General features: G+C 41.7%; 1 protein-coding gene across 2 annotated transcripts; it reads right to left on the bottom strand.

The window, feature by feature from the left end:
* Nucleotides 1-2666: 2666 nt before the first annotated feature.
* On the bottom strand, nucleotides 2667-23364 carry IRF4 (interferon regulatory factor 4). 2 transcript variants are annotated; one of them, XM_027841712.1, is made up of 9 exons: nucleotides 23307-23364; nucleotides 21015-21346; nucleotides 19534-19720; nucleotides 17880-17968; nucleotides 16914-17055; nucleotides 13535-13642; nucleotides 10563-10916; nucleotides 4995-5107; nucleotides 2667-3291 (listed from the first exon to the last, which is right to left on the bottom strand). In XM_027841712.1, exons 2-9 carry the CDS (start codon nucleotides 21249-21251, stop codon nucleotides 3148-3150), a joined length of 1374 nt encoding a protein of 457 aa, XP_027697513.1. In that variant the 5' UTR covers nucleotides 21252-21346; nucleotides 23307-23364; the 3' UTR covers nucleotides 2667-3147. The 2 variants fall into 2 exon arrangements, with proteins under 2 accessions (XP_027697513.1, XP_027697579.1); XM_027841778.1 differs by lacking the exon at nucleotides 13535-13642.
* Nucleotides 23365-24122: the final 758 nt, after the last annotated feature.

Genomic DNA, 24122 nt, shown 5'->3' with positions numbered 1-24122 from the left:
GCAGATGTTCCACTGCTATGGCATGTTGTTCCTTTCCATCTGCCAGCTTTACAATTTTCCCATTGGATCATTCTCTTTCCATTTTGGTCCAGCTCTTCTTTCTCGAGGCAATATTCTAAAGGCAGGGAGGTAATTCTAACTTCCCTCAGCTGACTTATCTGCAATATGTCAGAAAATATTGCCTCTTGTCCAGCAGCTGGTAAAGGTGGCTATCTTATGAAATTCTACAAGTAAATACGGGAGCAATTAATTACCCCCCTCAGAGGGCCAAAGCATCTCTGTCTGTCTGTCTGTCTCTCTCTCTCTCATCGTCTCTTAGCCCAACAAGGTGTTCCACTGTCCTTAACTAGAGGCAGTTATGTGGTACAGTGGGTGAAGGGAGACTGATCCTGGAGTCAAGAAGACTTCAGTTCAAATCCAATCTCAGACACTTAGTAGCTGTGTGACCCTGGGCAAGTCACCTAACCTTTGCCTGCCTCAATTTCTTCAACTGTACAATGGGGATAATAATAGCACCTATTCCTCAGGGTTATTGTTAGGATCAAACAGGATAATGTTTGCCTGGCACTTAGTAGATGTTTTAAAAATGCTTGTTTCCTTCCTGTATTATTTTTGGTCAGTAGCAATATGGCCACTGACTGATTCTGCCACGATTCTGGTCTACTGATTCTGGTTTATCAATGGAAAGGTGAATAAATGAGGTGAACTGTGCCCTTCACGATCTTGATGTTTTCAGTGATCATTTAATCCTCTCTTAGCCCTTTAGGCCATATACCTTATATCTTATACCTTATACCATATACCTTAGGCCCTTTAGGCCATATACCAGCCTCCATTCCTTCCAAAAGTCAGGCTGAGAGCCAGCAAGGTTACAAAGAGGAAGTGATTCACAGCCAATGAGCATCTCCCAGAAAATCTAACATCACTCTAAAAGCAGTATTCTGGTGAGAGTATAGATTTCTAAAATGGTTTAAAATCCTCATATTGAAACCACTTCATTTATTGAAATCAAGCATCTGACTTCAGAATTAAAATAAATGGGGATTATATATGTCTTAATACTGAAAGGGATGCTATGAGCACCTTCAAAGGATTGATTTGCATCTGAGCATTCTACCTTGAAGAAAATACAGACTAAATCCTGATAACAGAGACATTAACTCAAGAGTGATTATGAATCTTCCTTTGTCTTACAAATAAAAGAATATAAAAGCATAGTGAACCAGTTCTCTTCCACTCAAATAGGATAATATACCCCACAATATTTTGCATCTATAAGATGTATATATCACTACAACTCATTAAAACAAAAACCTCCACACCCCTAAGAGCATGGCCAGACATGCTCACTAGCTGTTGGAATGCTTTCAAGTCAATGTTTGCATATACCAAAAAATTGTTGAAATCAGGACATAGAAAAGCATAGGTCAAAGGATCTGCAGACGGGAGGGACCCTTGAGGATGAAGTGAGCCAACATCCTTCATTTTACAGATAAGGAAACTGAGACCTGGAGAAGTGAGATGACTTGCCCAAGGTCACACACACAGTAAATGGGGTAGCCAGGACTAGAAATGTGCCTGCTCCTAGTCCAATGATCTTTCCAGTATTCCACACTCCCCAAAGCATGTTTTGTACTGGGAAATACACACTCCACTTCTCCTAAACAATTTACAAGAACTATTTAAGGAACTGGTTGTCTTTGTGAATATATTTCCTCATCTACACATTGGACAAAGCATAGCAAATCCAAACCTCTGTTAAAGAATTATTGGTATAAGGAAGGATGTGACATCCAGACACAAGCAAAAACAACTCAAAGTTTGCAACAAGTTCAATGCTGTCATCAATTTTCATAATACAAGTCATCACAATGACTATCCAGGCTCCTCCTCTTTAGTGTAACCATGGGTAACTGACTAATAGCCAAACAAACCGAGCAAAACAAGAGGGAAAATGTCACGAGCTGTAAAAACCTTTAGCAATTGAACTCCTTCTTAAAGAACATACTAAAACATTTTTCAAAACATAAAGAGAGGAAAAGCTGAACATCAATTTATAAATTGTACACACACACACACACACACACACACACACACACACACACACACATGCATTTCTGTCTATTCACCGCACAGCACTGAAAGTATATATATCTAACTTAACCATCATTATTACTCCATTTCTAAGCTGGGGGAGGGGGTGGGAGTAGCCCAAGGGGAGGATCTCAATTTATAGCATGATTTAGGATACTAGAGGGTATCAGAAGAGAGGAAGAGGTGGCTTAAGGGAATGAAACCCATGATCCTCATGGAAAGAGCCATTCCTGAATTAGTCTATGCCCAAAAATAATTCCCTTCTGGTCAAAAACTTTTCTGCAAGAGCTATAATTTCTCTGTGAGATAATTAATGTGTTAATATGTGGATATAGTAACTTCATGAATAGATTTATCTTCCCTGAGATTCAGAACACATAAATAGCTTTTACTATTTTGTTGTTGTTCAGTCATTTCAGTCCTGTCCAACTCTTCATGACCCCATTTGGAGTTTTTCTGGCAAAGGTACTGGAGTGGTTTGTCATTTCCTTCTCCAGCTCATTTTACAGATGAGAAACTGAGGCAAACAGGGTTAAGCGACTTGCCCAGAGTCACACAGCTAGTAAGTGTCTGAAGCCGGATTTAAACTCAGGTCCTCCTGATTCCAGGTCCAATGCTCCATCCACTGTACCACTTAGCTGCCCTAGCTCAAGTCATATCATCCTAGTCAAATTTCAATCCTGAAAAGGCAGTATTTTCCATCTTCAGTAAGAAATAGCTATTATCAAATCAAAGATAACATTTAAGTAAATGTAAACATACTATTTGGTCGGTTTTCACAGTTACTCCCAATGACAGCAGAATCCTTGTGAGACCAGAATAACTCAATGGACAACCCAGAAGACCTTTCACTGCTATGAGTCCTTTTGGGATGAGTCCATTTTTCGTTCTAACATATCTTATCACTTGTACATAATCCAGTTGAGTTTTCTCCTGAATTATTGCCCCAATACTGTCTTGCGCAAGAAAAGAAAGGAAAAAAAAAAGTTTCACACCTATTCTTCTTAAGTCATTTACTGTGATGCCATTTTTAAAAACTTGCTTCCAGCGTTTTCATTCTTGGATGGAGGAATGTCGAATTGGTCGATGGTAATCCTCTGGCCGGGTAATATGTTCTTGTAAATCAAAGCCTCTCAGAAAATGTCCACTATTTTGCTGAGCAAAGTAGAAGAGCTGTTTGGCTAGTAATGGCTCAACCTTAATGAAAAATTAAAAAAAAAAGACAGTGATAATGCTTCATGAAATATGCTTTTTTCTTAATCACCTAACAAAAACTACCACTCTGAAATGCAAATCTGAGTCTACATCCACCCAAAACCAAAACATACAGACTTGGGGAAGCATCCAGATAGTTGACTTTCTTCCCATTATTCATACAGATGTTTATTTCATATGAAATGCTGATCAGAATCTATGGATGATCTTCTTTCTTGAGACTTAAAATGTATTAGACTAGATCCAAGAAAACCTGGATTCTAGCCTGGGTCTTGCCACTGTCTAGATTTGTGTTCCTGATCAAGGTGATTCTTCGTTCTATGCCTCTTACTATAAACCGCCTAAATGAAGTCTAAGGTTCCTTCCCAATTTTTCTTACAAGTCTAGTTTATGACTCTAAACTGCAGACTCACCTGCGACTTGAAATTTCCAAACCACTGAAACTTTACCTATATGCAGGTAAAACGAAACTGAGGACTGGGGCAATCATCTGAATGGCTCAGTCCAATAAACTACAACTTCCCGCATTTGTTATGAGGACAAAAACCTCGAGTTATTGGGGATAAGGAGAAAATTCTGGTTTGAATAATTCCCAATAAGCCACCTCCCTCATACAGACAGACAAAAAGCTTTCTAGCAGAGAAAATTGCAAGTGCATCATTCCCTAGATGAAGGGGACCTACAGAATTCATCCTTCTAGAGATGGTAGGGTCTACCGACTGAGTCAGAGGACTTAAGTCCAAATTTCATCTCTGCTCTTTTTCTGCCTGACCTCGCTTCTCTGAGCCATATCTATAAAACAGGGGTTCTTAATACAGTCTGTGCCATGGACCCTTTAAGAAGTCCAATGAAACCCATCTTTTATCATCATTCTCAGAATGGTGTTTTTTTAAAGCACAAAATAAAATGCATAGGACTACAAACAAAATCAAATATATTGATGTACAGTTATCCAAAAACAAAATTTTTTTTTAGTAATTTCATGGACCCCAGGTTAAAAATCCCTTTAAAAATGAAGGGGTCAAATTAAATGACCTCCAATATCCCTTCCAGCTTTAGGACCTAATATGGAAAAAAGTTAATTGGGAAAGTCCATCTAGACTATTTTTTCAAAATGAAAATAGAGAATTTCAAAGAAGAGTCAGATTGTCAGCTCCTAGTGCACTTCTATGCAACAGGAATATTCCTTTTTTTTTTTTTAACAGATGAGGACAACTGAGGTACACTACGTTTAAGTTGCCTGCCTTAAGATCATTCAGTGAATCAATACAATGGTGAAGAACAGAAGTGAAGTTCCTTGACGATTAGTTTTTCGTGCTGTTTATTGCATTCTATTTCCTCCTCCCATCTTTGTCTCTGTCTTTCTCTGTCTCTGTCTGTATATTTATCATTCTCTAACTCTCTCTGTATATCTCTCTCTGTTTCTATATGTCTGTCTGTCTCTCTTTGTCTGTGTCTCTCTGTATCTCTCTGTCTCTCTCTCCCCCTCCCTCCCTCCCTCCCTCTCTCTCTCTCCCTCCCTTCCTTCCTTTCCCTTCATCTCCCCTCCTCTTTCTCTCTCTCTCTGTCTCTGCATTTTATTTATCCAAGTTATAATGGTTCGTTCTTTACTTGGAACCAAAATTTTAAAATGACAGTCACTCCCTTTTCCTAGTGCCACAAAAACTCAGTAAGCGAATACTTACTTGGGCTGTAATAAGTTTCCTTTGCCTCTGGGGGTCTGGAAATTCTTCTCCAAAGCACAAAACTACCTGGAATCTTGGTAGAGGGCGACCATGATGAGCAAATGCTTGTAACTCTGGAGATTAAAAAATGACATTCAGAAAACCCTCTCTGTGGACTATAAGTTTCCAAGCCATACAGCAAGTGCTTAATAGTGATAATGCTCTAGAAGACAAGGCATGTGTCCATAAAGAATGTGGCAGTGTAACATAGTACTCTTTGTGTCATGCACCCCTCTGACACACTGGTGAACCCTTTTCTCAGAATAATGTTTCTAAAATGCATAAAACAAAATGCATAGAATTACAAAGAAAATCAGTTATACTGAGAAAAATTATCAAAAAAAAATTTTTAAGTTCACAGATGTCAGGTTATTTAAATGCCCCTGGCATAAAGGGAAAGGTATTGAAAGACAAAAAAAGAGATGAATAAGGGTGAAACTGCTAAGATGAATGGGTGAAAGAAGGGAGGGAGAGAAAGAAGAAGAACAAGGGACAGAAGTAAGAGAAAGAAAGACAATGAAAGAGGAAAAAAAGGAGAAAGTAAAAAGGGAGAGAGAAAAGAGAGAGCAAAAGGTAATATAATGTTCATAAAGGTCATCATAGTTTGAGAGCAGTTACTTAACTACAAAAGGTTTTAAAATGTTTTATCTTCCATGGGAAAAAAATCAAAATTTTAAAGAAATGTTTCCTGAGCTTTTTTCTCCCTCTACCCACCATGTCACTTCTATGGCATTCCAATAAATCACAGAGCTTTACTCTATGACCAAACCAAGACAAGCCAAAGTAGAAGGAAGACTTCATTGTCTGGGAAGCAGCATGGTGGATGCAGAAGAAAGTGCATAGACTAGAAGGCAGGAGAACCAGGTATTCATTCCAGCTTTATTACTGACTCAGTAGGTGCTTCTGGGTAAGTCACCAGCTTCCTCCCTTGTATCTGGAGACAGGCTGGGTGACCTTCTAAGATCCTGTCTCCCTTGAAGGTCAGTAGCATGGATCTATGCTTTACAGACTGTTAATTTAACTCTCCCTAGTCCTGCAGTAGATTATTTCTTTGGTCTCCAATATCCTACGACCAAAAATGAGTATCATTTTTGTTGTTCAATCATATCTGACTCTTCATGACCCCTTTTGGGGTTTTCTTGGCAAAAATACTGGAGTGGTTCACCATTTCCTTCTCCAGCTCATTTTACAGAAGACGAAACTGACGCAAACAGGGTTAGGTGACTTGCCCAGGGTCAGTAATTGTCTGAATTCAGATTTGAACGCACAAAGATGAGTCTTCCTCCCTCCAGGCCTAGCACTCCTGTACCACCTAGCTGCCCCTGATTATCATTTTAGACCTCATATAAAATGAGATTTCTTTACAAAGAAAAATAAAGGTACAACCTGAAGAAGTAATGTGAACATAGACTGCATTCAGTTTGGGATGTATTCATGCTACACATTTTGGACATCTTTTAGTAAGTACCATGCCTAAAAAATTTCAGGCTGAACTGTATTTTCAGGTACCTGCTGAAGCAGAAGGGTGATGTGGGATGGAACAACATATGTAATCAATCAGCCATTGATTATTGCTTCCAAGCACAAGGGTATGTTTGGAGACAGAGTATAGCCCAGACCCACAGCTCCTTCCCTGAATACTTATAACTGAAATTGGAACCTTGCTGAACAGAGAAATGCTCAGTCTATTACATCAGCCCATCTTCCCTTTGTTGGTGTTCAAGGTAACATTCCTGTCTTGGACTGTTTCAGTTCATTAAGGAAAGGGTAACATCTCAGGTCTCCAAATCTATTTGACACAATAGTTTTAAAATGCACCACAGCCCTGGATGCCTCTTTTATCAGCTAGATGCTCCTGGTTCCTGCTTTCAGGGGGCTGTCCCTTACAGTTTGTGTATCCTGGATGGGTAGATATGAAAAAAGTTTCCATCATCCTCTTCAAATGCAGAAGAGTTTCTAGCTAACTCACTTGATGATGTGGGGGGGGGGGGAGGGGCATGGAGAGTCAGAGTAAGAAGTTGTTTCCAGAATTCAAACTAAACAGAACTACTTCAATGAAACCTGGAAACAAGTCCAGGAAAGGAGAAAGCTGAGGCAACATGCTGGGTGATCAACCTCCCCAAAGCCTGTTAAGAGAAAAGAAGAGTTTGTGGTCTATGCTATTTGTCTAAATAACCCACGTTCGCTGGATAAATGCTCGTTTCTACACTTGATTTTGCCTATGTGGATGCCATGTGAACACCCAGAGCTGAAGAGTGGTCTCCGTTCTGGTCTGGTAATCTCCCAGCTCTCTAACAATAAGAAGAAGAAGAAGAAGAAGAAGAAGAAGAAGAAGAAGAAGAAGAAGAAGAAGAAGAAGAAGAAGAAGAAGAAGAAGAAGAAGAAGAAGAAGAAGAAGGAAGAGGAGGAGGAGGAGGAGGAGGAGGAGGAGAAGAAGGAGAAGGACAATGGGAAGGAGAAGAAGAAGCAGCAGCAGCTAGGTGACATAGTAGATAGAGTACTGGGCCTGAAGTGAGAAAGACTCATCTTCCTGAGTGTAAATCCAGCCTCCGACACTTACTAGCTGTGTGACCCTGGTCAAGTCACTTAACCCTGTTTGCCTCAGTTCATCTGTAAAATGAACTGGAGAAGGAAATGGCAAACCACCACTCCAGTATCTTTGCCAAAAATACTCTAAATGGGGTCATGAAGAGTCAAACACAGCTGAACCGACTGAACAGCAACAATAAATAATCATAATAATGGCTGATTTTTATATAGCACTCTAAGGTTAACAAAGCACTTTCTGGATAATGGAAAGCACATTCACTGGTTCAGGAGTCAGAGGACCTGGATCTGAATCTTGCCGCTGGTCCTTATTCCCTATATGACCTTGGACAAGTCTCTTCATCCTCCCTAGACCTCAGTTTCCTCAGCTTCGAAATGAAGGGGTTGGGGGGTGAACTAGGTGGCTTCTAAGCTCACTCCCTTCCAATGTTAGATCTAGGCTCCATCTCCTGTGATCTCCTTTGATATTCGCAACAGCCCTGAGAGGGAAGTATTACAGGTATAAACAAATCACCACTGGCTCAAAGATAAGAGTTCCAGTGATTGGCTTAAATAATAACTTCTGGGCGTGCAAGAGGAGAAGTCTAAGGACCGGACTGGACCATTCCCACCCTACGGGAATCCTTCTGCCCACTCCTTGAATACACCAGTCTTTCAGGTACAGAGCAGATGATGGCTTGAGAACATGCAGCTGAGGCTCAGAACAGGAAGGAAGTGCATAGTGGAACTTCAGGGGGAACTCAGGAAGGCAGAAGTGATTTTCTTGAATTTCTCAGGATTCTTGAGCTAAAAGCCCCTACTCGTGCGACTTCCCTCAACCAAAGCAGGCAATGCCTCCTTATCTGTGGTAATCGCAACCCTGGCCCTGCCCAGCTCACAAAGCACAGCCTTCTCCGGCTCCTTCCCATCTCCAACCCTAGGCAGACTCCCTCATCATGTCTGCAGAACCTGAGGGCCAAAATAATCCAGAAGGATCACCCAGTCTAGTCCCCTCATTTTGAAAGATGAGGAACTGAGGCCAAGACAGATCAAGTGATTTTCCCCTTGATCCACAGAGAGGACAAAGAGGGCCTGTATTGGACCCCAGACTCTCTGACCCTACTTCTGGTGGCCTTTCCCCTTAACCCGGTTCTACCTCTAGAGAGGCCATCCTGACACTAAATCCAATGCAGTCAGGGTCCACAAATGCGGGCTTAGCTGCTTCCTTTGCTTACTGTCCTTCCCCTTCCAGTACCATAGGGTACCCACCCAACTGAGCACAATGGAACAACCGAAGTCTATGCCTAAAGAGAGTTCCGTAGTATTGCCTAAGTTGCCCCTAAGAACCTAAAGGGTTTACTTTATAGGACCACAGATTTAGGGCTGGAGGGAACCTTCAAAGCCGTTGAGTCTGACTTCCTTATCTTGCAGAATAAGAAACTGAGGCACAGTGAGGGGAAGTTGCTTATCCAGGGTCACACAGCTAGAAAGAGTCTGAGGCAGAATTCAAACTCCAGTCTTCCTGACTACTCCATCTGCTGAGTCACCCATGAAGTAACCTTGTCATTTTACTTCTCACCTCCCTCTTGTTTAAGTCCTCTGGGTCAGCAAACTATAAGTCCAAATATAGGCCATGCTTCCCCCAACACCAGTTCAGTTTGCTTAAAACATGAGTGCAGACAAGAACCAGTGAATTTTATAAGAACATTTTACAAATGTTTCCAGGAGCTGTAACATGGTTATTTTATGTGTACCAGAGGCAGCGTGGTACAATGGGTAGAGAACTGCTCTTGACACCAGGAAGACCTGGATTTTAGTGGTGCCTCTGACAAACACTGGATATCTGACCCTGAGCAAATCTCTTAACTTTTCAACGCTTTGAAGACTATAAGCTGCAGATAGGGTGTCCGCCGACACTGATAAAGGAAGGGTCCTCACCTAGGATTTCCCTAAATCAGTGAAATAACAGGTTCAATCCTTATCTCAACCTGTGTACTTTCTTCATTTCAAATAAATCTCAAGTTAAGAGTATAAACTAAAATGATCAGGACCAAAATAGTAACTTTTTCAGGAGACAGGATGCCATTTAAGAGGTTCCACAAAGGCTTAGACTATCTCAGCCTGGCATTGCTGGCATCTGCCTAACCTTCTAGGTCAGTAAGAAGAACTTCTAGGGTCAAAGGATGCATGTAAAGATGGAGGACTTCTGGGGAGGAGCTGCCAGAAATCGGTGATGAGCTCATGGGATTAAAGGTTGAGTGAAGGGCAGGAAATAGGCAATGGTCAGCTCCTATCCCCTCCCTCTCCTCTCCAAAAGGGGCAAGCCCAGACCACAAAATTAGTCCTTTAGGATAGGCTTCGAAAGAGTGGACCAGTTGTTATTGGGAAAGTTAGTTTAGTACAAATCTAACAGATACATAACAAAAGGTATATTGCGAAAGCAGCCCATTATAATCAGCACATGCTATATAAATATGAGTCACAAAAATAACTCAAAGCAATAATGCTTAATAATTTCCTTCTTTAGTCAAAGCCAATAGACCCATTTCAAGTTTCCATATGCCAAAAGGCAGTTGCATAAAGGTGACACATCTGAGCTTACATTATTAATAACATACTTCTAACTCTAACCTTTACAATTTTTCTAGGAAATTTAAAGGTCTGAGACATTATTACATATGCTCTCAGAGAACATATTGCTAAAACACCTAAATTTCTATTCATGGGATACTATTTGTTGAAAACCAGAATGTAAAAGGCCATCCTATCAAGCATTTCATCTGGATTTCCATATCCCCCACTCATACCAACTTCGAATACAAGACAATGTTTGGTGGGACAACTGGTATGGCAGATGAGCCAGAAAACCTGGATGATCCTTGGCAAAGTGCAGAATTGACAAAGGAAAAGTCTCTGGACTATCTGTAGATGAGCTAGTCATTCTTATTGCCACTTTCCTTCTAGCTATACCACTAACAGACATCTAGACAAGTATGTGCATACCTGATAAAAACTGTTGCGTGTCAAAAAGTTTGCAGGTCTGATCCCTTTCCAGCTTATTAGGACGGTCACTGCATAATGCCAAAGGTCCATCCCAATAGATCCTGCTTTGACAAAGTCTCTTAGCATACAGCCCATCAGGTGCCATCCAGAGAATGACTCCCCTTTCCAAATGGCTCAACAATTTTTCTATGTTTTTCCTCTGGACGTTATCCTCTGGATAGGGGAAGAGAACTTGATCAAGTGTACTGGCATCATAGCTCTGGCCATGAGATATCCTACAGCCTTCAGGGCTCGAGGTGGTTATCTCCTTCACCAGTATTTCACGATAATACAAACAGATGTGCAGCCGGCAATCTGAAGAGAGAGATTTGTTTCACAGTCAGGATCAAGAGAAAAATACTGTATGCCCATCCTACCAGACATCACACTGAAAGATTTTAACTCGCCGAAATGATATTTAACTTGTTTTCGTATTGCTGTTGGTGGGGCTGATATTTCTCAAATAGCAAGTCTTGTACTAATTATCAAGAATTTGTTTTCAAACAAGAGAGCTCACTCCAGAGCTAGCTGCAACCAGTGAAAAGAATGATGTTTCCCAGGCTTTGGTGCTCTGTCCTTTGTGCTTTTCTTCAGCTTTGAGTGATATAGCATCCGAGGACATGCTCCATGGAAAGATTAGAGCAGGCATGGATTGGGGGACTAAAAGTACCACATCTCCTTCAAGATAGAGCGATAGGCAGACACTCTTATGGGAATCATTGGATAAAAGTGAAAATAAGTGAAAGAAAAAAAAAGGAACGAATGAGATGGGAGGGGAAGAGGAGGAGTGGGAAAAGAAGGGAAAGGAAAAGGAAAGAGAAGAGAAAGGAAAGAAAAAGAAAGGAAAATAAGGGGAGGGGAAAAGGAAGGGAAGATTTTTTTTAATGGGATTTTGTCAAAATGAAAGGAAATATCGTATACCCACAAAATGCTTTGCAACCTAACCAGTAATGGGGGAAAAAATGTTTCTGAAAGGCAACATTTAAGCAAATTTAATTAAAATCTTATTCATCTGTCCACTGATGTTTGACAACAGTCCTTAAGACTGTTCTTATGTTCTAATGTTTTAGATGGTGAGATATGCAAATTTATTCATTTCACCTATTTAGGAAAGATCCTAAATAACATTTACAAGATGAAGAGGAAGCAGTTGCCCTAGTCGTTAGAGTTCTTTAAAATCTTAAGCAAAGGCTCTGGACAGGTTTCAGATCCCCCAACACTACATATGCAGTGGCTGTGCACATTTAAGTGGGGAAGGTGAACATTTTTTCAATGAATTGAATCAAAAGACACAAATCAGTCTTGACAAGGAAGGTTCCCAAAGACGAAGCCCATAGACCCTTCTTTTTTCCTCCAATCCAGAGTACTGGCTCAGCTTGCCACTCAATGTGTTTGTGCAGACAGACTCCAGCACCAAGGGCTCAGGCAGAATATCTACTGACAAAGACGAGGTGTTGCCTTTTGGAGGTGACTCTTGGGGCAGGTTTCATTTCATTTAGTGACGTCAGTTATCACAAGGTCACGCTGACATAAATAGCTATTTATTTCCTACTCCTCTAGCACCCACGCAGACTGGGGCACCCATGAAAAGAATATGAAAGTTCTAAAAACACAGATGTTCTCATGTACAATTCTTACAGTCCTAAGACACCTCCTCTCAAAAGGCATTCTCAGTCATTGTGACTTCTTGTGTCTTGTGTCCAAAAGCCACTATGAAAAATAACCTCACCCCATCCCTCCCCTCATATAGCACAGTCTCTAACATCAGTTTTAAAATGGAGTAGTTTCATGGTGAGTAATACTAAAGATTAATACTGATCGTACAGGTCAAATTCCTTCACAACTGCAATCAAATGGAGTTATCTAACTTCTTTGGTTGGCCTACAATTATACTGCATCAAATATTCCTAAAATAACAGAAACTGGGGTCCAGAAATCTAGTTGTTAAGTAAAGATAATTGTTGCAATGAAAGTTGTAACCTATATTTGCTAGTTAGACAGTTAACATTCATTGTCAGCCCTTGTTCAGAAATCGGGCTCTACGGTAACATTTACTAAGACTGAACCCTGCTAAAGTGGTCACTCGATGAGTATTAACTTCTGAATCATCAAAAGTGAAACTTGGGCATGTCATTCTTATTACTAATAAGAATAGCTAACATTTACATAGTATTTTAAGGTTTATAAAATGATTTACAACTGTTATCTCCTTTTATTTATTGACAAGGCAGTCAACAGCAATAAACTAAAGGGAACTCCATTCAAATAATGGTCACTGAAAGAAGAAAATAGAAAGATGATTTTAAGGGAGTGATTTAATAAAATTTTGGGTTTTTTTATTGTTTACTTCCAATATTCCAAGTTTAAATTTTAGTATATACATGTACACATATTATATATGTGTACATGTATACACATGTGCAGGAAAAGAGGAAAGAGGCCAGTACCAGCTGTCGTATACTGTACTTTTCCTGCTGTAAACAATTCACTGTTTCCTGAAAGCACCATGTTAGTGATTAATTTCTATGCCTTCTGGCTTCCTTTACTTAAAAGAACTAAAATCCCATCTTTTACTGGAAGCCTTCCCCAACTCTTCTTAATTCCAGTGCTTCCCTCTCTTAATTACTTCCTATTAATCCTGTATTTAGCTTGCTTTTTGTATATATCTGTTTGTATGTTGTTGCCTTGATTGTTAGATTTTGATCAGGGACCGGTTTTTGGCCTCTTTTTGTATCCCCAGCATTTAGCATGGTGTCTGGTACCTAGTACGCTTCTAATAAATGTTTATTGATTGCTTAGTCCTCTTTTTCAGAGAGGTTCAAGTCACCAGAAATCTGCTCACTAATTAGTCCACAAATGAGGGACACAAGTGACAGCTGCTATTACCACACTCTGTGGCTTACACCGACAGACAGACAGAACATCACACTTACCTGAGAGGGCCAGGGCTTCAGCAGACCTTATGCTTGGCTCGATGGGTATTCCAGGAGTCTGTGACTCAGGTGGTGCACAAGCATAAAAGGTGCCTGTCACCTGGCAACCTGTATTTACAAATAAAAACCAAATAATTTCTTAACTGACATTCAAAGTCAGCAAGAGGTAGCATCTTTGTGAAGCAATGTTGCTATTCCTACCAATCCACAAAAAAATCTGGGAAATAAAGTGGAGGCCTTCCACAGAGTCCACTATGGTGGGCCTTACAGTGTAAGAACTCAAGAAACTCAAAGCTAACTGTTTCCTATGTCAGCTCTGTGAGACAAGGGTCCCAGGTGCCAGGTTGAAATCTGGGCTTGTAGGAAACTGAGGCACAGGGAGAAGAAGCTAAGGAGCCCAAAGTCCTGCCAGGTAGATCCTGGAACCAAAGAATTTCCTGCACTTTCTTTGAACTTTCTGACATGAGCAAAACTAAGTGGGAACTTTTCAAATATTTAGTTTACTTTTTTTTTAACCTGCTTTTGATGAGTTTGGGGGAACTGAGCAAGAAAAGGAAGAACCCTGATCTCTTTTAATAAAGAAAGACTCTGCAATGGACATTCCTTTCCCTTTGTTCATCTTATTTTTCCTTCAGAGATTTGCCTGTCATTCCTTCTCCTTACATACAGAGTATCCCCAGAGTCTTAGCGCAGTTTTAAATTATTAAGGCTTTAAACTTCTCTAAGATTTTTGAGACATCCTGTATTTATAACCACAGTCTCATAGTTAATACTTATGGCTATCAATCTAATAGATCTAGCTCCACTGTACACGGACCTGGGGCTCAGGAATGTTGTTCTAATCTTACTTTATTCATCTCAAAAATGGGAAGAATATGGCAATATTGGAAATCATCTCTGAGTAACTCAAATAAGTGAATACAGAATGCTGTGGATATAAGATATAAAACATACATCAAATAATAATGAATTAACAGCATAAAGCTGAATGTTTTTTGTGACTAAGGATTGTTAAATTCTTTGTCTTGGCATACCCAGTGTCTAGCAGGGTGCCAGGCACATGGTAGTTGCTCAAAAAAAAAAAAAACACTTGTCAATTTATTGGTTTGCTGAACATATACAGAACGTAATATATGTTGGTTAAATAGGAGAAAATGGTCCCAGAATATGCAAAAGAAGCAAATTATTAGGTGTTCTTTCAGTACTTATATCCAAAGAACAGACTTTTAAAAGTCCTAGCATTCTCTAGTATATTATGCTAACTCATCTCTGTAATACTATATTAAGAATTTCCTATATGCTATATCAAATAGTCTTCCCTTATGCTGCTTTTGCTATGTTGAGCTCCTGTGAAATTTCATTTCAGTATTGGAGGGAATCTCTTTAAGAGTTATGACCTGCTCTAATCTAAATATAATAAAACCGCTCTGGAACTTAATAGGTTATGAATCTTTTATTTTTGCATTAGTAAATAATTTTTATGACCTTTTAAATTAGGGGTTCTCAACATGTGATCCATTGAACTTATTTGTTTGGTTTTCTTTTAATGTATCTAAATTTAAAATTATAAACCTATTTCTATATAGTATCTATATGTTTTTATATAGGTATACTATACTGATATAGATAACCATATTTCAATATAATTGATTTTCTTTACAATCATATATATATATTATGTATTTAAAAACATTATTTTGGGGCAGCTAGGTGGCTCAGTGGATAGAGAACTGGCCCTGGAGTCAGGAGGACCTGAGTTCAAATCCGGCCTCAGACACATAACACTTATTAGCTGTGTGACCGTGGGCAAGTCACTTAACCCCATTGCCTAGCCAAAAAAAAAAAGCATTATTTTGAGAAGGGGTCCCTATGCTTCATCAAGAGTCCAACACAAAAAAAGGTTAAGTGCTTCCATTATAAATGCATTTTATAAAAGTTTCAATAAAGTGGACACCCTGTGGCCTAGGATGAGCACAGAGTTGGAGGAAGCTTTAAACTGATGAGATTATAAATCCACTTGAGTATCAAGGACAAAATATTTCCCATCTAGATCGTGAGGTGTACCAGAAAGGACACTGGGTTTGGATTACAAAGCAGGAATGCAAATCCTAGCTCAACTACTCAATGCTACCTGTGTCACCTCAGACAAGTTATTTCTCCTGTCTTGACTTCAGGCTCCCCATGAATAAAATAAGGGGTTTGGACTAAATGACCTTGAAAGTTTTCTTTCAACTCTGAAACACTGTAGTCCTATCCATCACCTTTTTCAGAGAGACTCCGGTCACAACAGAGACAATAATGTTATAATGGCAAACTGAATCAAAGGTAGAATAGAAGCAACAGCTGCTATTTTTTTTGATACACACTTGTTATTTCATCAATATAGGGAATTCTTGCATGCAAACTCCCTCTAACAATACATATCAACAATTCATCTGTAACTAATATTCTTAGAGAGTTCCCTAAGTCATTGATAAGTATAGTGACTTGCCCAGGATCACACAACTTATTAATGTCAGAGGCAAGACCTGAACCCAGCTCTTCTTGACTTCCCAAGGCCAGCCCATGATCTACCTCAATGTACTGCCTTTCAATAGCTGCAATAATTCATATTTTATAAATGAGGAAATTGTTGTTGTTCAGTCACATTCAACTTTGCATGATCCCATTTGGGGTTTTCTTGGCAAAGACACTGGAGTGGTTAGCCATTTGCTTCTCCAGCTCATTTTACAGATGAGGAAACTGAGGCAAACAGGGTGAAACAACCTACCCAGGGTCACACATATAGTAAGTGTCTGAGGCCAGATTTGAACTCAGGAAGATGAATCTTTCTGACCCTAAGCCTAGCATTCCATCCACTGAGGGCAAAACTATTTGGCACTTCCTCACTATCTCATGAATCTTTAGATGGGAAAGGATGAGGAAGTTCTTGGCACACATCATAGGGCTAGGAATAAAATGTAGAACTCAAGAAATCTACTACACCAAACACATGATGGCTTCTCTTTAGGATAAGATTCAGTATCACTTGATCATACCATAATCTTTATACATTAACTTAGCATCAGCACCAGGAGATCAATATTCCTTTTTTACCCCCAATAAAGACAAGGGAAGAGACTGAGAATAGTCCAGTTAATAGGTATAAGGTAAAGAGACATTTGTTAGTCCACCAAACCGTCTTGCCTCTGCATTTGCGCATGGCAGTCTTTCTTTACGTTGTCCTCAGAAAGGGGAAGCTTCTTATCATTGATAGACAACACGAGGTTAGCAGTGATTTTTTTTTTTAAACTGTGGTCTCATTATCAGTGAGTTCAGTATTAGTGGGCCAAAGGCACAGACTATGGATAAAGGAAACCAGGACTGGAATTCTTCTTACCATTCTCACAAGTAGGACCCTGCCAATGGTGACTTCGAGGTCCAAAAGGGACAGTTGCACATTGATAGGGGATTTCTGGGTGAGGCTGCTCTGGAACAAAATCTCTCCAATTACGATCATGGGGCATCATATAGTTTGGAACCTGTTTAGATCAAAAAAGAAGAATGAGGGCTTTGGGGAACTCATCTCAAATCATCATTTTGATAGGGGACTTTTTTTTTGTATACTCCTGGAGTTTCTAGGGCTTCACTTATTTGGCAAGTGGCCAAGAATGATTTTATCTTCAGAAAAAAAAGTTTAGAAGGAGTTGTTCATCTCACTAACAAGTTAAATAATATTTTAAAAATACAATCAAGGCACTGTGGCAAAATATTGATTTATGCAAAGCTTCATCATATGGCTAAACTCTGGCACCAAAAATACCACAGGGAAAATTATTTCCCTTCACCCACCAGATTCAATCAAACAGAGCTGTAATTCACTTTAGAAAAAGCCAGCTAGGATCAGCTGCCCTGTGGTTTCACATGATAAAGCACTTCTTCCCAACTTATAAATTTCAACAAAAAGCCTGTTTCCCAGAAGATCTTAGAATCAATTGGGGGAAAAAAAGATATTCTACTCCTCCATGTTTCCTTATGCCTTCTTATCTTTCTTTGTGTCTCTCTGTCTCCCTCTGTCTCTCTTTCTCTAACTCAGTCTCAATCTCTGTCTGTCTATGTCTCTCTCAGTCTGTCTCTGTCTCTTTCCCTTCCTTGCTCCCATCAAACATAACATTCTTATAAAACCCACCATCAGTTAAACCAATGTTGCATTGACAAACCATTTGAAAATTTAAAAATTTTTTCAATGAAAAAAATTGATAATTTTTTTCCATGTTCTTACCACCTAAACAATAAGCTTGATTTTTAAAACTGAATTTACTAGTTGTTTTGTTATGACTTACCCTCATAAGATTCATTGACTCACCTGAGTTTGTAGTGATGGGTAGGGAGCAGGCATTGCGAAAGAGTGGTTCATAATTATCTGGGGATCCTCCAAGCCTAATTGTTTAGCTCCTATTTGTATGTAGGCAAAGAGGAAATAGTACATTAAAAATAGTAACAATAATAATAACAATAAAACTTAAGGTTAAAAAATAAATTTGGATACAGAATGAAAAGGGACCTGAGAAAATATCCAGTCCAGAAATTATATCAAACAAGATATTTGCCAGTAATATTTATAGATTTTCCTTTCAATGAGAAAAGGATTCCTACAAGGACTGATGGGCAGGATACTCAAAAGAGCAAATAAACTTAAGTTTAGCCTTTTGGGTGGTAGTTTGTCACTAAAGGCTCTCGGGAATAACCAAAGTCCTCAGTGTCCAGTGGTTATCTATTCATGGCCAGAAATATGGCCTATGACATTACTAGAGTAATTCACTGACTGATCAAAGAAAGGGAATCTGTAGTATGCCTCTCAGTGAGTGATGTCAGGCAGTCAGTCAATAAGCTTTTGTTAAGTGCCTACTATGTGCTAGCACTGTGCTAAGCACTGGGGATACAAAGAAAGATTAAAAATATTGCCTACTTTTAGAGAACTCACAGTCTAATGGTGGAGACAACATGCAAACAATTATGTACAAACCAGATATGTACAAGACAAATTGTAAATAATCAACAAAGGAAAAGCACTACTATTAAGGGGGATCAGGAAAGACTTCCCATAGCAGGGGGGATTTTTAGCTAGGACTTGTAGGAAGCCAGTAGGCAGACACAAGGAGGGTGATGATGATTCCAGGCATGGAAGACAGCCAGGGAAAATACCTGGAGTTTAGAGATGGAATATTTTATTGAGGATCAGTAAGGAGATCAGTGTTACTGGATCAGAGTACATGGGACTGAATAAGGAGTAAGAAGACTGGAAAAGTAAGAGAGGGATAGATTACAAAGAGCTTTGAATGCTAAACAGAAGATTTTATATATGATCCTTGAGGTGATAGGGAGTTTATTGATTAGGGAGGTGAAATAATCAGCCCTGCACTTGAAGAAGATCAATTTGACAGCCAAGTGGAGGATGAAATAGGCAGAGACAAGTCAGGGATATCAATCAAAAGACCACAGCAATAGGCAAAACATGAGGTGGTGAGGGGTTGTACCTGGTGGTGGCAGTGCCAGAAGAGAGGAGGCAGAGGAGAGATGTGATGAAGGTAAAATTGACAGAACTTGACAACAGGTTAGATATGGGGAGGAGAAGATAATAGAAAATGAAGAGTCGAAGATGAGGATGATACCCAGGCTGAGAGCTTGGCTAGCTTGGAGAATAGAGATGCCCTTCATCATAACAGGGAAGTCTGGAAGGGCAAAGGCTTGGGGGGAGTGGTTGGGGCGGGGGAAGTTGTGATAGAATATTGGACTGGAGTCACACACAAGAATGCTACAGAAAACTCAAATCAGTGCCTCAAAGAAAGAGGCTGAACCTTTATGAGTTTTCATAACCTGACTGGCAGCTTTCAAGAAGACAGAAAAAAACTGACAAAATAGAATTAAGGCACTGAATGTTTTTCCACTGTTAACAGATTATAATGCAAGAAAATGAGATTTGATTTTAAAAATAACAACAGCAAGAAAATTCCCCCTACCTTTTTTGGCCCCTTCAGGAACAATTCTGTAAACTTTGTAGGGATCTGAAATATCCAACTGGCTTCTGTCAACCAACTCTTCAAAGTCATTACTCTTGTTGAGAGCACAGCGCAACCTTGTCTTCCAGGTTGGAGGGTCTGGTTTGTCAATACCTTCCCTGAACTTCCCTTTAAAGAGTGCCCAAGCCTGGGAGGAAAAGTTAAGAAGGGAAAATTAAAATTAAAATACTGGTCATTAAAAAAAAAAGAAACTGCTCAGAGGAATTGATTTACAAATAAAGCAGTACTTCTGCACACTATTTCCTTTGAGAAATATCGTTGAGCTCAAGAGAAATGGTCTGAGTAAGAGGAATACCTGGTTGACTGATAGACTGGACAGTTACCATGTCAAAATGACTCAAAAATGGAGGAAGGAAGCTTGAAGAGCTTGGGGATTTTGCCAAGGCTGTGGTTATCTATTCAAATAATTAGCTTCGTTATCTTAGAATCAGCTTCATTATCTTAGAATCTTATATCTAGATGAGGCCTCTAAGATCATCCCCTCCAGATAAAGAAACTGAGGCTTAATTTCCCACAGGAGGGAACTAAAGTCATAAATGGTTTGCCCAAGTGTCACCCAGGTAGTAAGACTGGGTTTCCCAGGTGGAAACCTGGATCATCCCACTGAAAATCCAACTCTTTTTCATCTCCGACGACCGGGGGGGGGGGGGGTGAGGGGGGAGAAGGAAGCAGGAAGAAAAGGATAGTCCTGTATAAAGAATACATTCTAAAGGGTTGTCTAAACTCTTAGGAACCTGAAATCTAAGAAAAGACTCTCTCTTTTGCTTTTGTAACATTACAGGTGGCAAGACTACTTTCTTACTAGATCAGCATATAACCTGCTCTAGAATGGAAAAAATTTTATCTGCAGACTAAGAGACATACACAGGGATATTGGAATACAAAGACCCAAATAGAGATAGAGACCGACAGAAACAGAGAGAGAGGTACAGAGACAGAGGGACAAAGAATCTCCTGTCCTAAACCTAAGCCCTTCGGCTCCCTCTGCCTAGGGAAGGAGATCTCCCTGTCTAGGCCAGCAGTACTACTTTCTAGATATTGCTCACCTAGCACTCTCGGGGCTTGTGACTTGGCCCCTCATTTGTGCAAACACCTCAGAAAGCTACCAGCTTTTCGTTTTCTCATGTGGTCTCCACCGGGACTGTACCTAAGGGTTCCGATCCCCCAGACATCTACCCATTTCCCGGGTCCTCCCCTAACAGCCCCATAACCCCAACCACCGCCCCTGCCTCCTCTGCCTGCTACTGCAAACTAATTGGAGTTATTTGCAAGACCTGGGATGAGTGTGAGAGCAAGCTTCCCTCCTCCCCCCTCTCGCCTTGCTCCCTCACCTGGGGACGAGGCATATCCCTAGGTCAGGAGCTCAAGGGCCCTCCCCCCTCCCTTTCAGTTCTTCTCCTAGTTCCCCACGCGTTAATGACCTTGAAGAGGGCAGCATCCTCCTCGCGGTTGTAGTCTTGCTTGCCCGCGTGTTTCCAGGGGATGCGGAAGATGCTCTTCTCCTCATTCTCCCACACGAGGCCAGGGTACTTGCCGCTGTCAATCTGGTCAATCAGCCATTGGCGGAGTTTGCCGTTTCCGCAACTCACAGAACTCATCCCGCACTCGCTACTGCTGCCGCCGCCGCCGCTACCGCCACCGCCTCCCTCCAAGTTCATGCCCCGCTCGCCGGGTCCCCTGGTGCCGCTGCCGAGGCCGCCGCTGCCGCCTCTGCTGCTGCCTCTGCGCGTCTCGCAAGTGCCTGGGCCCCAAACTAAAGAGAGGGGATAAGGGAACAGGAGCCCGGCCCCTTCAGTCGCTGCAGACACTGGGAGCTCAGAGGCACCAATGCAGCCTCTTCAGCCCCGCTCTTGCTCCCTCCCGTTAACCCCACAGTCAAGAGAGAAAGGAGGCTTCTGATGTGGTAAGGATTCCAACTCTCCCAATTGAGACTATGTGTACTACACTTTTGCACACTACTCTCTTCCGAACACCTTCGGGACTTCCGAAGCCTTGAGTGCGCACTCTTAGGGATCGTAAATCAGTCTCCTTTGACTTCTGGCTTGCTAGCTATCTCTCTCCCTTCCCCATCAATTCTCTCATCAGAGACCCGCGTTTCGATATCATCTTCTTACCAGTTATGACCTATCTGGGCACACTCCCAACACACCCAGCTCCCTCCTTTTAGACTCGCACGGCTCCCCAAACCTGCTATGCCCTCCCACGTGAGCGCGGGGACTTTTTATTTGCCACATCAGCTGGGAATACATCTTGTGGGAGCCGTTCCCCCAGCACGCCTAGCTATGGGGACTAAGGGAAACTCTTTCCGACCCTGACTTCACAGTGTTTGCAGGCAAAAAATTAACTCTACCTTTAGACGCCTTCTGCCTCTACTCTCACGCTCTCCTTACACCATAGTTAACTTTCCAACATTCCCAAGATAAATGTGCCTACAGTATTATAAGGAAAAGATCAGGGTCCCGAGACTAGAGATGAGAGCTAGGAAGGCTTATTTGATTGGGAAGAACAGATAGAAGATGAGGAGCTGGTGGGATAGGAGAGTAGTATCAAAGTCAAGAGCTGAGGTAACTTTACAAGGGACTCACAGGGTTTCCAGACCCCACCTTGGTCACTGTCGTCCGGAGAAAAGAGAGGATGGAGGTGCAGTGTCAATTCAAGAGTTGCATCTAAGCCCACCCCCGTCTCAAGTGAAGGAGTTAACAGCAGCTGACTAAGAGTGCTCCCAGACTTCTGATCCAGAGCGAGTAACGGGAGAGCCCTACTCTCGTCAGGGGACCTACGAACTGCGCCAGAAAAGGCAACTCAGAGATTCTCCTCAACTCAATTCAAATTCTGTCGCTTTTTTTTTTCTCATTTGCTAAGGAATTAAACTATCGAGGTCTCACCAGTAGCTGCTACTATTTGTTTCACTATATTCCTACCTCCTGCCCTCCGCCTCCTCCACTCGTTAGCAGCCGCCACGTGAAGCTTTAGCAAAGTGCCCAGAGGAGCGCAAGGGGACTTATACAGGGTCTTCCCAAAGTCTTAGTTTAAAGCTTTGTGCCAAATGGCACCAAGACTTTGGAGACACTCTGTATTTCCCCTTGGGAATATACAGCCTACAGCCTCTGACAGCCTACAGATTTCAATTATCCTCGTGATGTCAGTCACATAGCATCCCGAAATAATATTTGTAAAACGATTAGCATAGTGCCTGCCACATAGGAGACTCTTCATGCTTGTTCTCTTCCCATCCCTGGCCGCTGCTACGAAAACTGTAGTGATTCCCTGCTCTCTCTCTCTCTCTCTCTCTCTCTCTCTCTCTCTCTCTCTCTCTGTCACTCCCTGTCTCTTTGTCTCTCTCTGTCTCTATATCACACCTCTCCTCTCCTCTCCTCTCCTTTCGTCTTCTCTCCTTTCTTCTTCTCCTCTCCTCTCCCGTACCCACACGTGGATTTCTGTCCCGAATCCTCACTCAGCGTGCAGAGACCCTACGGAGTTCTCTTTCAGCAACACTCCAACGTGACAGGGGTTCAGTGGTAACCATCCATCACCTGCATGTGACCTATTCAGTCCTGAATAAGCGCTTGCGAATTTCAGGGTAGCCCTGCTCACTTCCTCCCAGCTGAGACTCCCAGGGATAACCCCTCTTTTTCACACAAGCTTCCTTAGACCTCCTTGGCTAATACTTCCCTCCCACCTTGGCAGAGGCTCCCGGGACCAGCAGCTCTTACCTCTGTCCCCAGCCTCCGAAGAGAGGGCTGGTGTTGGGTCCCAAAGCTAAAAGTGGTGAAACTACAAGCCTGTGGGGGGAAAAGAGGAACTTTATATGAAGCGTGAAAGCCCTGCTGGGGGCGGGGACAGGAGGGGGGCGGGGAGGGGGTCAGGAAGGCTGGGGTAGGGAGGAGTGGGCTGAGGGCGGAGAGTGGGAGGGAGGCGGGAAGGGGGCGCGGCTTCCCAGGGCGGGGACCGAGACTCTGTTACACGAATTTCTGCTATTTTAATAACGGGGAGCGGGCAAGGAAACATGTGCGATCTGGAAAGCACTGCAGTGACTGAATTGGCTTCTTTTTGTGCGGAAGCGTGAGCTGGGGTTGTGGAGGGTGGCGAGGAGGAGGACACGAAGAATAGGGAAAGGAGGACAGAAGAGGGCGAAAGAGGAGGAGAAAAAAGCGAAGGAGGAGAGTGGGAGGTGGAGGAGAGAAAAAGGACACCCAAATTCGTACAACGCTTGCAGGGAAAAGACTGAGTCCTGCGTCCTAGCCACCCCAGCCTCCCTAGCAGCCGAGAAAACTCCTTGGATCTTAAGGGAAGGTCCACAGCAGCCTGGGAGAGCTTACTTCTGGCGTTGGACGCTAGGGTATCGGCCTCTTTCCCTTGGCCACCCTACTGTGGCGCTTGACAATTTAGCATTCGAGAGCTAAGAATAAAAGGAGGGGAACGAGGAGTTAACCACTGTGGCCAGGATTTGCTTTGAAAGTCCTGGATAGTACTATTAAGAGGAGGAGGAGGAGGAGGAGGAGGAGGAGGAGGAGGAGGAGGAGGAGGAG

Source organism: Vombatus ursinus, unplaced genomic scaffold (genome assembly GCF_900497805.2).
Source record: "Vombatus ursinus unplaced genomic scaffold, bare-nosed wombat genome assembly UNPS02000577.1, whole genome shotgun sequence".
Lineage (NCBI taxonomy): Eukaryota > Metazoa > Chordata > Mammalia > Diprotodontia > Vombatidae > Vombatus > Vombatus ursinus.
The sequence above is the reverse complement of the archived record's forward strand: the minus strand, read 5'-3'. Positions and strand labels throughout refer to the sequence as shown.

Bases quoted from the DNA above. Each gene is read 5' to 3' on its own strand.
- IRF4 (XM_027841712.1), bottom strand. From the start codon at position 21,251: ATGAACTTGGAGGGAGGCGGTGGCGGTAGCGGCGGCGGCGGCAGCAGT. The intron at 17,969-19,533 runs GTAGGGGGAATT...ACATACAAATAG, and splicing joins TCCTGAAGGGGCCAAAAAAG to GAGCTAAACAATTAGGCTTG. The intron at 13,643-16,913 runs GTAAGAAGAATT...TTGTAAATACAG, and splicing joins GGGTCCTACTTGTGAGAATG to GTTGCCAGGTGACAGGCACC.